Raw genomic sequence first — 12900 nt, forward strand, 5'->3', positions numbered from 1 at the left:
TTTGTTTTTTTTATGCCATCAGCGCTTACTGTCTGAGCTGGATGATGTCAACCTCCAGGTTGAGAATGTTCGCGAACAAGCCGTCATCTTGATGAACGCACGTGGAAGTGCCAGCAGGGAACTCGTGGAACCGAAATTAGCTGAGCTGAACAGAAACTTTGAGAAGGTGTCCCAGCACATCAACAGTGCCCAGGTTAGTCCTGGAATTTTTATAGAATACCATTTTCCCCATGGCTATACGTCTAAATGGTAGATCATTTTGTGCCGACCCATTAAGTTTTAAAGTAAAATGAATTTTAATAGCTTTTGGGCCAAGCAGTTGGTGTTATTTATGTGCGATTATTAATATAAGAGTATTGTTGAGCAAATAACTCAGAACATGTGTTAGAGTCGGTGGACAGTTGGGATAGGAATAGGTCAGAAATAGTGAAGTCAGTTCCCAGGCTAGGTATGATGATCAATCCCTGACCTTGAACTCATCCTTTTCATGGATGTGTTAATAGAAAATACACTGGTGTGTGTGTGTGTGTGTGTGTGTGTGTGTGTGTGTGTGTGTGTTTATATGTTGACAGATTTAAATGTAAGTAACTCAGTTTATAGTTCATGGAGAGATGTGCTTCCTGTATTTACTAATTCAAAAAAGGCTGTATCCATTAAAATCAGGGTCAAAATGAATAACAACTTTCTTTACAAAAGAAAGGTGCTTATACTGCTATGTTATTATTTCTTCAGCTCCCTGTGTATCTTAACCATTCTTTCTCTTTTCATCCTTATTTTAAGAGGGGGGGTGGAGAATCATTTTACTATAGAGTAAATGGCACTGAGTGGGAGCTTCAGTAATGTGAAATGGAAAACTTGAAAACATTTTGATAGTGCCGAGGGAGAAGATGGTGAACCTTAGATGCCTATCCTGAGGAATCACAGGATGCTGGGTGTTTAAGGATCTCAACTGAGCCCATGTGATGGCACTTTAAAAATCCATTCAATTCAACCTCTTGACAGTTATATATTGAAATAACACAGAGAAAAGCCTGTTTTGTTTTATATGTGTATAGGAAATAGGTATTATCTAACCTTGCTTTAATTTAAAATATCTGGTATAGTGGGCCAAATAAATTTTCTTTCATGCTCAGGAATATAATTATTCACAACTTAAAACAACACAGGAAGACTCTGCTTTAGCTTTTATCTACTTTATTCTTGGCCTTCCTCCTCACTGTCTGAACTGGAGTCCATTTGATTTTTTTTTTAAATAGATTCATGGGAATATTTTTTTTTTTGACATTAGGAACGATTGCAGAGGAGTAGAGTAAGAGAAGGAACAGAGAAAGAAAGTTAGCATTGCCCCCAAATGACTTCATAAACAATTTCTGTTACATAACTGTTTTTACTCATTGGTAGGTACATGATGCTAACATACAGAATTTTTAAAGCATTTTGTACATGCTCCCTTGAAATGGATTTTCATGGTAACAATCTACGGTCTGTTATAATTCCCTAAGTTAATCTTATGAGTGTTGTGGGCCCTTGGGAATGTTGTGTTCATTAGTTATCTTATTTGTATCTGCTGGCATCAGAGTTTAGAATTCACTGAACTGCAGAAGCTGTACAAGGGCTGTTCCCAAGGCTTTCAGCATGGGCTGATAGAAGGTCTTCAGTTTGAGCATTTGTACTCAGGATATGAGAGTGTTGCTTTCCTCATACTTGCCCATCCCTGGATATTACTTTTCTTCATTTATTTTTATTAAAATTGCTATTCTAACTTTTCATTTTCCTGAATATGAAGTTTTTCTGTGTAGACTTGAAAATGTGGCATTTGGAAATATTAATCTTCTTGGAAGTTTGAGTATCAAAATATCAACGGGAATTCTTCTGGTGAACATGTAAGGGAGGCATTCTCTAGGGTGTCCTTGCACTGGGTGAGGACAGACCACCATTCCTTTCCTGCCTGTGGCAGGCATGGCTTGGATCATGGCCCTGTTTCCTGTAGGCTGTTCACCTTGGCATCTGCCATACTGTAATCCAAGCAACCACAGTCAACCCACAGTCAACTCACACCTCATATCCCTGGCCCAAGGTTGAAAAATGAGTAATTCTAAGAAGCCTAGATTGTCAAAAATCCTTCTTCTATGATGAATGACATTAAAGTCATTTCAGATAAGTCCTGGTTCCTACTGTTCCCTCCACCTTTCAGGATGAGTTTGGAAAAGCAAGTCAACAGTTCACTGCATTGGCCTCTTTTCCTTCCTAGATGCTGATTGGCCAGGATCCTTCATCCTACCAATGCTTTGGCCCCGCTGGAACTGTTGATGGTGCCAGGTCTTTCTCAGACTTGGAAAGATTAGAAAATGACATAGAAAACATGCTGAAAGTTGTGGACAAACACTTGGACTCTAGTAACGATGAGGAAAAGGTGGGCTGTTTTCAAACCCTATTCTTCTTCTTCTTTTTTTTTTCTTCTCTCTTTTAACAATGTGGATTTACTTGCTTGACCTGATACATGTAACCGAAGAAATCCAGATGTGATTTATGAGGGTCATTGTCAAAGCTGTCAAGTGACTCCTGTAACGCTTGACGTTCACATACAACCCGGCGTGGCGGCACACTCCTCTAATCCCAGCACTTGGGAGGTAGATGTGGGAGGAATGGGAATTCAAGGTCTTCTTCAGCTATGTAGCAAGTATGAGGGCTAGCCTGGCCTTCATGAAATCTTACTCTCGAACAAACAAAATGATGATGATGATGATGATGATGATGATGATGATGATAATAAAAGAATCACAGTGACTCATATACACCCCATACTTTCTGACTAAAAGTAATCATTAGCTAAGGTGTGATAAACTGGCTTGGGATATTGTATTTTCAAATATAAAATATTTGAAGAAAATCCCAAGCAGTTGGATCATCCAGGCTGATATAGCTTACCCCCCACTGCTCTGTCTGTCTCACAGCTTAGTTCTTACACTGAGCACTGGAGAGTATGAAGTCTGTCTGTACACTTTTGTCTTGAGTACATTTTCTTTTTCTTTAAACATCCAGATGGATGAGGAGAGAACCCAGATTGAGGATGTTCTCCGAAGAGGGGAACACTTGTTACATGAACCGATGGAGGACAGTAAAAAAGAGAAGATCCGTTTGCAGTTGTTACTTCTACATACACGTTACAACAAAATGAAGGTATGATGGGATGGTCTCTGCAGCAAAGAAATAATTTACCCCATTTGGGCCATCCAGGCCAGCGATAGAATAGTTAAAGACACATTCAAGCAAGCCCGTTAGGAAATTATGTGATTTCTTCCACTTTTTTTTTTTTTTAAGTTTAATTACGTACTTTTTTCTTTTTTTCTTCCAGAGCTGGGGATTGAATCCTGTGCTTTGCATATGCTAACTAGGCAGTCTCTGTACCACTAAGCTACACCTGAGCCCCGCAGTCCCCTCCTTTCAAATGTGTTTACTAGATATGTTTCTATTTTTAGATAGGGCACTACTAAAAGAAATAGAAGTGTAAAACCTTATTGTTGGTTATCTCTTTTGGATTTATGAAACCTGCAAGGTCTCCATTCCCTTCAGAAGTGACTTCCTACTTTTTTTTTTCTTTTTGGGAGCGTTGGCCAATTTATCAATATTTGAAGTTTTTAAATATCTGAATTCCTGAACCTGGGGTAGTATGTCATATTTTCACGAGTAGGATTCGCTGCTCGCTGATCATCTTCTGAGGGTTTTAAGTGATGCTCCCCAAGGCTCTGTTCTTTCAGAAATCAATTTTATTTGATCAGTTTGCAATCTGGGTAGATTCCTGTGCCTTGGCTTGCTGCCTATTGGCTGCCTCTGTCTGCATGGGCCTTGTTGTATGATCCAAAATAAAGTTGCCGTCCACTTCGAACTCCAATGTGTTTCCTTTCTTAGTCAGTCCACTTACAAACTATCCCATCTGTCTGGAAGGAAGAGACTTCAGTCCCCTTCTCAGCCATTTTCTTGTTTATCACACTGCGTGAAGCAGGAACCACAACCACTGGGCTGCAGACTGTGGACAACTGTCTGGGCAAGCCGGTTAGCTAAGCTAGTCATGTCAGTCAGCGCTGGGTTCAAATGAGACTCTCTGCCTCCGTGAGCAAGGTCGGCAGTGATAGGGGAAGACTTCTGACCAATGCAGCCTTGGGCTTCTACATGCATGCATACATATGTGCACTCACACACGTACACCACACACAGAGACATATACATAAAGAAGTTATAGATGGGGCTTGTGAGATGATTCAGCTGTTAGAGATGCTGGCTATCCAGTCCTAACAATGTGAAGGCGATCCCTGAAAGCCGTGTGGAATGAGAGAACTGATCCGAAAGTGGTACTTTGACTTCCACACCTGTCCATGACATATGTGCATCTCCACGTGTGCACCTGCACAAGCACACACACACATCCGCGCGCACGCACACACATACACACTCTGAAAAACTTGAGTTATATAATGATAGGAAATAGATGAATGCTTTCTAAAATACAGCTATTACCCTTCATTATAATTCAATAATTATTATTATGTTGGGTTTTGTCTTTTAGTTTTTTAACATATGTGTAGCCACATATGACTATGGTTTTCCTTTGGGATTTTTAAAACTTGTTTTGCCTTCTAAAATGTCATTTTCATTCAGAGAGTTAATGAATAGTAGTAGTTCTGTTCTGTTTCAGTTTTTTTTTTCCCTGCCTTAATGGGTCAATAACAACAAAGTAGAAGACTTCATAGATATTCAGTTAAACTCTGATCTGTGTGGACTGTATTGTGGCATGTAATCCACCCCGTGGAACATCATCTCATTTCAGTATTCTGCATGTGGCATTGTGTTTCTGTACCATAGCAGCCTGTGTGTGGCTGCGGTGTGTGGTCTATGCATGGGAGTGTGCATGCAGAGGCCGAGGCCAAGGCTGAGGCATGCAGATGCCTGAGGAGAGCACTAGATAGTTTCCTGTATTGTTTTCTATTTTTTATTTTTGGGATAGGGCCTCACTGAATCTGAAGTTCAAAGTTTCATCTGGGCAGACTGGCCAGTGAGCTCCTGGCATCTTCCTGTCTCCTCTCCCCACCACGGGTTACAGGCACATGTGGGGTAAAGATTCAAACTCCTACTGAGCCATCTTCCTAGTCCTTCCTGCCCCCTGGTCCACCTCATCTCTCCCTTAAACAGTCCTCTCCCCTTTTACTGTTTTAAAAATAAAATTATCCAGAAATAAAGTCTAGGTCAGATCTCGAGGACATTTTTTTTTTTTTTTTTTTTTTTTGGCATAGGGCATTTTGATTGATCACCTGGGGAGAAAAATCTATTTGGGAAGGAGAAAGCACATTTTGAACGGCCGAGCTTCTGAGAAGAGCAGAAAGTGACAGAAAAAACCCTGAGCTGAGTAGTAGATGAGATTGTCTTGAGGAATGTGAATTCTTTTTTGCTTGTTTGCTTAAATCTGGATCTTTAGAATGCTATTATTGATCTGCCCAGCTTACTGTAAAGTCTCAGGTCACCGTGGCCTTGCAGAATAATAGCCTGTCAGGTGACCCAGGAAGCAGCTCAGGAGTCCTGGCCTTGCCACTTGTTAGTGAGGTGTCAAAGTGTTTCAGCGGTGTTGAATGGTAAGATGCAGTGATGTGAAGTGAGGAGAAGTACTGCAGAGATCAATGCCCTCCGCCCAAATTCAAGCCCCTGTGGACTTTCAGCTGTCATTGGTCTTTGAGAAACAGATCTGCTTAATGGCCAGAAAGTTGCAGCAGGAGGATGTCCGTAAGTTCTCAGCGTGCAAATACATTCATTGGATTGCTTTCTGTATCCGTAAAGATGAGAAAAGGGATGCACGAACCTAATTTTGGGGCCTCACCCCTGCCATGTTGGCCTCTTTTAAATGAAATCTAAAAAAACTGTGCACATATATTTAGTATTTATAAAATATATAGCATCTTTTTATTTAGAAATGGCTCTAAGCTTGAGGTGTTCATTACTTCGACATTATTTTATATTTGCTAGAACGTAGAATTTTCTTTCTTATATGTATGAGTGCATACCTAGAAATGCCTCCAGATAAGATATAAACATAGAGCATTAAGATAATAAAATCATTATTAGGAACAATTTTAATTAGTTCTGTTGATAGAGTCAGGAAAGCTGTAAGCTTGCTTCAAACATGGCTCTCGGGAATGGTGAGAACGGAGGCTAATTGGATTCGAGAGGGCAGAGCACACCGATCTTTAAGTTCAACAGCACGCTCCTACTTCTGTGATTTGCAGCCTGGAGTTTTCATTTCACTTAGAGATCTTGAAAATTATTATAATCCTTCAGTGAAGAAACATGTACTTGTTATTGTTACTATTATCATGAAATTCACAGAAGAATATTCTCTTCTGAAAGTAAAGTATAGGAGTGAAAGCTTTGGCTGGGGATATGCCTCAGTAGGCAGAGTGCTTGCCTGTGTGAATGAAGTCCTAGGTTCGAGCCTCAGCACCATGTACAATGGGTGTGATGGCACATATTAGTGGCATTAGCACTTAGGAGGTGGCGGCAGGAGGATCAGAGATTCAGGGTTATCCTTGGCCATATAGAGAATGGAGACTAGCATGGTGTCCATGAGACCCTCTCTCAAAAGAAAAAAATAATGTATCAGGAAACCTCCTTGAACTCATCAGCAGCCAACACTGACCATTTGAAAGCAGTATATCGGCAATCTTGGGAGGCAGAGACAGGCAGATCTGAGTTCGAGGCCAGCCTGGTCCACGAGTGAGTTCCAGGACAGCAAGGGCTACACAGAGAAACCCTGTCTCAAAAAAACAAAGCAAAACAAAGAAAGAAAAAAAGAAAGTAGTAGACAACCTTTATTAAACTGTGGCTATCAAGGAGTAAAGAGGAGCAAGCAGCCCATCTTAGACAGTGCTGTATTCTGAGTGGAAGAGGCAGAATTTCTACAGCATAGCAGAGGAGGTCTGAGTGCAGCACGGAGGATGCCTTAGCCTACCTCCATCAGGTGTCTGTGCTCAGCAATGCTGTCTCAAAGTTACATCGGTATCATTTCAGCCAAAACCCTCATGGCATTTCTTGTGTTGATTAATTAATTAATACACCAGTCACTGAAACCCAGTCTCAGTATGTTGTCCTCACTTGCTTTGAACCAAGGGCTCCCCCCTTCTCAGCTTCACACAGGATGAGACATAGGCGTGTGTCACTGTGTCCATTGAGTATGCTTGGGAAACATGTTTGGCTTTAGTTTTGAGTAGTGTGGTCTACAAGTATTTAATCTAATTGTGATATTGTAGAAGGAGGATGTAATAATGATCTCAAAATAGTTTATTTCCTGGAGAACTTACGATGGACAACGTAATTGTTTTCTTCACAACTCAGAGAAGTAGTTGTTCTTCCTGCTTGCTAGATAGACGTAGATGCCATGGGTTGACGTTGACTTATCTACGAGTATGGCAGCAGATGGCAAATGGAAGCTAAAATAGAGCTTGTTGAACTTCTGTAGCAATAACGTTTAAAATATGAAAAATTATATTTAATAATGTTTTTATTAGCAGTTACTAGTTTTATATGACAATGGTTTCATTATGACATTTTTAACCATGTACATAATTTGGATCATAGTTACCTTATTTCTTGATACTTTGGTTGACATTCTTACATTCTTGAATGCTTCCATACAACAACAGTCCTGTAATCTCCACCCCTCATCCCCCCAGTTTGCTGTTACTTTCCTGGGGAGGTTTTAAGATGCCTGCATTATTTCTTTGAATTTTTTTTTTTTCACAGACAATCCCTATCCAGCAGAGGAAAACAATTCCACTGTCTTCTGGAATTGCATCATCGGCCCTCCCTGCGGATTATCTGGTTGAAATTAATAAAATTTTACTCACTCTGGATGACATTGAATTATCACTTAATATTCCTGAGCTGAACACCACTGTCTATGAAGACTTCTCTTTCCAGGAGGACTCTCTAAAGGTAAAAGTTAGTGCTGAGTTGCAGTACCCATGGTTAACAGGAAAAGTACAGAAACAATGCAAGGCTTCCCTCTTTCCCTCTGGCCTCTCTCCCTGCTCCAGTCTTCTTTCCCTCCCTTCCTCTCTCCCTCCTTCCCCCTCTTTGCCTTTCCCCTCCCCTCCTGATTTTTAAAGACAGGGCCTCCTTGAATAGCCCAGGCTAATTGGATGCTTACATCCCTCCTCCCTTTGCCTGTTGGGAGCTGGGGTTACAGGCATGAACCGCCACACTCAGATGGAAGTTGCTGTTGTATTTAAGATGGCTGAAGTCCTGGACTGTTTCAAGTTAGTGATAATGTGTATAAGTAGTGAAGCCTTACTGTATGTACTGGTGGGATATAACAACTTTTTCCAATTTAAAGAAATGTAGGTTTGGATATATATACTTTTATATATGCATAGTTATTTGCAACAGCAGAGACCTTATTTTAATCAGATACAAACCCAATTGTCACTTGTGCCAAATGGTGTCAGGTCATCCTTATTGATTTAAGATTGGCTAGTTGCCTGGGTGTGGAATTGCATATTGATTGCAAGTTAAAGTTTTCAGTTCTTTGAAAGTTTCGTTCCCATATATTTGATTGTACTTCTATATAAAGTCATAATAAAATCTCTGATAGAGCTGACATGTTTGATGAATTTGATAACTCATTTTCTCATTTAAGCTACTGTGATTAGGCGTTTAAAACTCTAATTCCAGATCTAAGCCTTTCCTTACCTTCAGAGAATATTATTAAAGTCTTTCCTACATCCTGTCTGGAAGCCAGTCAGAACATCCGGGAGGGCATTTCCCTTCCAACATTGTGATGGTGGTATTTCTCACATTGTGGAGAACATAAATTCTTATATAGAAAATTCCCCCGTTGTAACAGTAGCTAGCCTCACTATTATTTTAAATGAGTGTTGTACATGTAAACCTTTATCTGTGATTCTGTTGTTTTTGTTACTTTACTGGATTCTGCTTTGTATGATGATATGTTTGCAGACTATCAAAGATCAGCTGGACAAACTTGAAGAGCAGATTGCAGTTGTTCATGAGAAGCAGCCAGATGTCATCCTTGAGGCCTCTGGTCCTGAAGCCCTTCAGATCAGGGACATGCTCACCCAGCTGAATGCAAAATGGGACAGAGTGAATAGAATGTACAGTGATCGGAAAGGGTATGTGTGAATTAAATGAATATTTAACTTTAAGTAACGCAAGTACAGGCTGGAGAGATGGCTCAGCGCTTAAGAGCACTGACTGTTCTTCCAGAGGTTCTGAGTTCAATTCCCAGCACCCATATTATGGCTCACAACCACCTGTAATGAGATATGGTGCCCTCTTCTGGTCTGCAGGGACACATGCAGACAGAGCACTGTATACATAATAAATATTTTTTTTAAAAAAATAACATGAGTACAAGTGCATGGGTCACTGAAAGAGTACATTTGTGCATTAGGATCATGAAAACCATTTTCCATGTCTTTTAAATGTGACCTGCTTAATAAATAGAGATAAGCCCCATTCCTTAAGAGAAATGTGACCATAGACCACAACCATTTACAACATAATATCTTAATAGTATGGAAATACTTTTAGTTTTTAGTATATAGTTTCTCTCTCTCTCTCTCTCTCTTTTTAATTAAAAAGGATTTTATTAATGTCCCTTTCTCCTACATGACATAATTAATGTGAATGAAGAACAGAGCAGAGGCAGGTTCAGATAATTGGAATCCGTATATCACCCCAAGTTTTTCTTTCTTTCCTTCTTCTTTATAAGCTTCTGGTTAATAGAATGTTTTGGAGCTTTTCTGTTACTAGTCTTTGAACCTGTGAAATGGGAGTAAAGAGAAATGGGTAAGATTTTTCCCAATAGCTGGGAGAGTGGTAAAATAGAAATACAGTGTGAAATAAATAGTTCAATAAAAAAATACCATGCAACAGGGAGGTTATCCCAGAGGAATACACTGGAAATAATTCAGACACAAAAGCAAGGCATCATATTGTTTAAAAATTTTAGTTCTACAATTCATGTGAAGAAATAGAACTTAATGAGCTTTGTTGCTATGTAGATTTTTAAAATAGTCTCTGTGTAGGTAGGAACATCCTTAGGTACATCCCTGTACAAATTTTTGGTTAGAACTGGGATGGTAGTTACTGTCCTCATTGCTGACACAAATACCTGATCAAAGCACCTTAAAGAAGGAAGGTTGGCCTGACTTATGATTTCAGGGGATGCAGGTCACATGACAGGCAAGTCATGGCTTCAGGAGAAGGAGGTTGTCTGGTCTCATTACATCAGCAATCAGAAAGTAGAGAGAGAACAGAAAGTGGAGTGAATTAAAACCTCAAAACCCCTCCGAGTGATGCCCTTCCTCCAGTGAGGCTCTGTCTTTTAAGGGTTCTGCATATCCCGGACAGCACCTCCAGCTGGTGACATTTCACATTCAATCTGAAGACTTGGTTATTAGATGAAGACAATTAAAAGAATGTTGAAACTCTTTCTGTATTATAACATGAACTGGCTACTGTACCCTGCCAGTGGGATTTATAGACACGCCCTTGCTTTAGAACTCTGGCTACCATTGATAGGACGATCTCACCAATATTACAGTGGTAGGTTATATCACTGTCTTATTTCCACCTCGTCGTCAGTGGGATGTGAAAATTCTGCACACCAGTGTGGCTCGTCTTTTAAACCAAGGGATTGCTACATATTGTTTCAAAATGTTTTGCTTCCTTAAAGATATTATTTATAGTTTTTATTTGTGAATATTCACAGCCTTTTGTATGTCACTTAAACTCGCATGTCTCCTTTGACATACAACAAATTTAGTTTTATAAAGTCATATCTTACAGTTGTTTCCTTTATGATTGCATAAAATTAACAAAACTTATGTATCCTTTCCTTACATTTTCTGTGTGTGAGTAAGCAATAGTATGTGCTTTAAAAACACACTTAGTGGCTTGATTTGAAATTTCTGTTTAATGGTCTGTATCATGTTAAGGCCCAGCTCAGTAGCTATATACTCCAACTTCAGTATCATGACTACTGTCCATGCACCTTTACTTTTCAAATGATCCTTAGACAACTTTTTTTTTGGGGGGGGGGGTTGGTTTTTGGTGTTTCGAGACTCTGTGTAAGAGTCCTGGCTATCCTGGAACTTGTTCTGTAGACCAGGCTGGCCTCGAACTCACAGAAATCTGCCTGCCTCTACCTCCTCCCAAGTGCTGGGATTAAAGGTGTGTACAACCACCACCCAGCCTCCTTAGACAACTTTGTTTTTTGGTTTTCTTTCTTTTTTTTTTTTTTTTTGGTTTTTCAAGACAGGGTTTCTCTGTGTAGCTTTGTGCCTTTCCTGGATCTTGCTCTGTAGACCAGGCTGGCCTCGAACTCACAAAGATCCGCCTGGCTCTGCCTCCCGAGTGCTGGGAATAAAGGCGTGCACCACCACCGCCCGGCCTAGACAACTTTTTTTGTGCACTCACAGTTAAATGCTGACTAGCTCTGTTTTGCCTCATTTTCCTTAAATAAATGGCCAGTTTTCCCCAATAACTTTTCATTGCTTTTATTGTTGGTAATAATGTCACAGTTTAAAATATGTTATTTTATATTAATTTAGTTCTGCCAATTATGCTTTACTATGCCACCAACTTTAGTTAAATACCATATTTTCATTTTTAATTTGTAAATTTCTTCAGCTAGTTTAGTAAAATTTTCCTTAAATGTTCTAGAATAATTATTATATTCTTGGCCTTTGTTCTAACTTGAAACGAAGCCTTTCATCAGTAAAACCTCATGCTTTCCAAGAGAATAGAATAATTAATAATGTTTTTATGTTTCATGGTACTTATATGGTAAGGGTATAAATTCAGGTGGATTAACATGCCTACAATTAATTGAACGTATAAGTCAGAGAAGGAAAAAAATCTTTAAAAAGCAGAGAGTGTGGGCAGGGAGGAGGCAGAGAAAGGGCTGGAGTGGAGTTCACACACTGTTTTGCAGTTGGCACAAGCCTCATTTCTCAGAAGGGAATTAGTAAACACAACCTACCCTGACAATGAGTTTTGTAGAGCCAGAAGCTATGATTTCACTCAGTTTAAATTAGATGTGAATGACTGACATTATTATTATTGTAATTTTTTTTTAGAAGAACAATTGTTTCCAGGTTTCCAAAGCTGGGAAGCTCCCCTGATTCTGTTTCTTGTGCTCCAGGTCTTTTGCCAGGGCTATGGAGGAATGGCGGCGATTCCACCATGACCTCAATGACCTCACGCAGTGGATATCCGAAGCTGAAGACATGCTGGGAGACACCTGTGCTCCAGATGGCGGTCTGGACCTGGAGAAAGCGAGGACACACCAGCTGGTAAGCTCTTCGAATCCCAGGAGGGATCCTTAGATGCTTGTTTAGATGTTGTTGCTAAGTGGTGTTGCAGAGGTTGGAACCAAATCTATTGATTTTTCACATGTACATGTATTGCTGTAATTTTTATCACTGTCAGGTTTGTTCTGTTCTCTAGTTTCCAGTTTAAAAATTCTAAGAAACTTTGCTCACCACACAATTTATAATCAGGATTTTCAAGAAGTTAAAAGAAAAAAAGGTACTCCACAGTAACTAATTTTAGAAACAGGTGTCTTTTAGAGTATTTTAAAAGACATTTCTGGAAATTTTATATTCAGAGTAACACACAAATTTGTATCTAAGACTATATCAGCGGTGCGGTGGTGGCGCACGCCTTTAATCCCAGCATTCAGTAGGTATAGCCAGGCAAAACTTGGTGAGTTCACGGCCAGCCTGGTCTACAGAGTGAGATCCAGGACAGGCACCAAAATTACACAGAAAAACCATGTCTTGAAAAAAAAAAAAAAACCCCAAAAAACAAAACAACAACAACAACAAGACT

General features: G+C 39.7%; 1 protein-coding gene across 9 annotated transcripts in view; it reads left to right on the top strand.

Moving 5' to 3' along the window:
- Positions 1–12900, top strand: part of Utrn (utrophin) — a 507746-nt gene that overhangs the window by 213022 nt on the left and 281824 nt on the right. For all 9 annotated transcript variants that reach the window (XR_013045087.1, XM_076552746.1, XM_076552748.1 and 6 more), the window contains 6 exons: positions 23–193; positions 2252–2413; positions 3043–3180; positions 7786–7977; positions 9001–9173; positions 12212–12362. Coding sequence is in view for 8 of the 9 variants with exons in the window: in XM_076552746.1 (XP_076408861.1) it covers positions 23–193; positions 2252–2413; positions 3043–3180; positions 7786–7977; positions 9001–9173; positions 12212–12362 (987 nt within the window). In the remaining variant the exon portion in view is untranslated. The remainder of the gene's footprint in view (positions 1–22; positions 194–2251; positions 2414–3042; positions 3181–7785; positions 7978–9000; positions 9174–12211; positions 12363–12900) is intronic.

The sequence above is a fragment of the Peromyscus maniculatus genome, chromosome 16 (genome assembly GCF_049852395.1).
Source record: "Peromyscus maniculatus bairdii isolate BWxNUB_F1_BW_parent chromosome 16, HU_Pman_BW_mat_3.1, whole genome shotgun sequence".
NCBI lineage: Eukaryota > Metazoa > Chordata > Mammalia > Rodentia > Cricetidae > Peromyscus > Peromyscus maniculatus.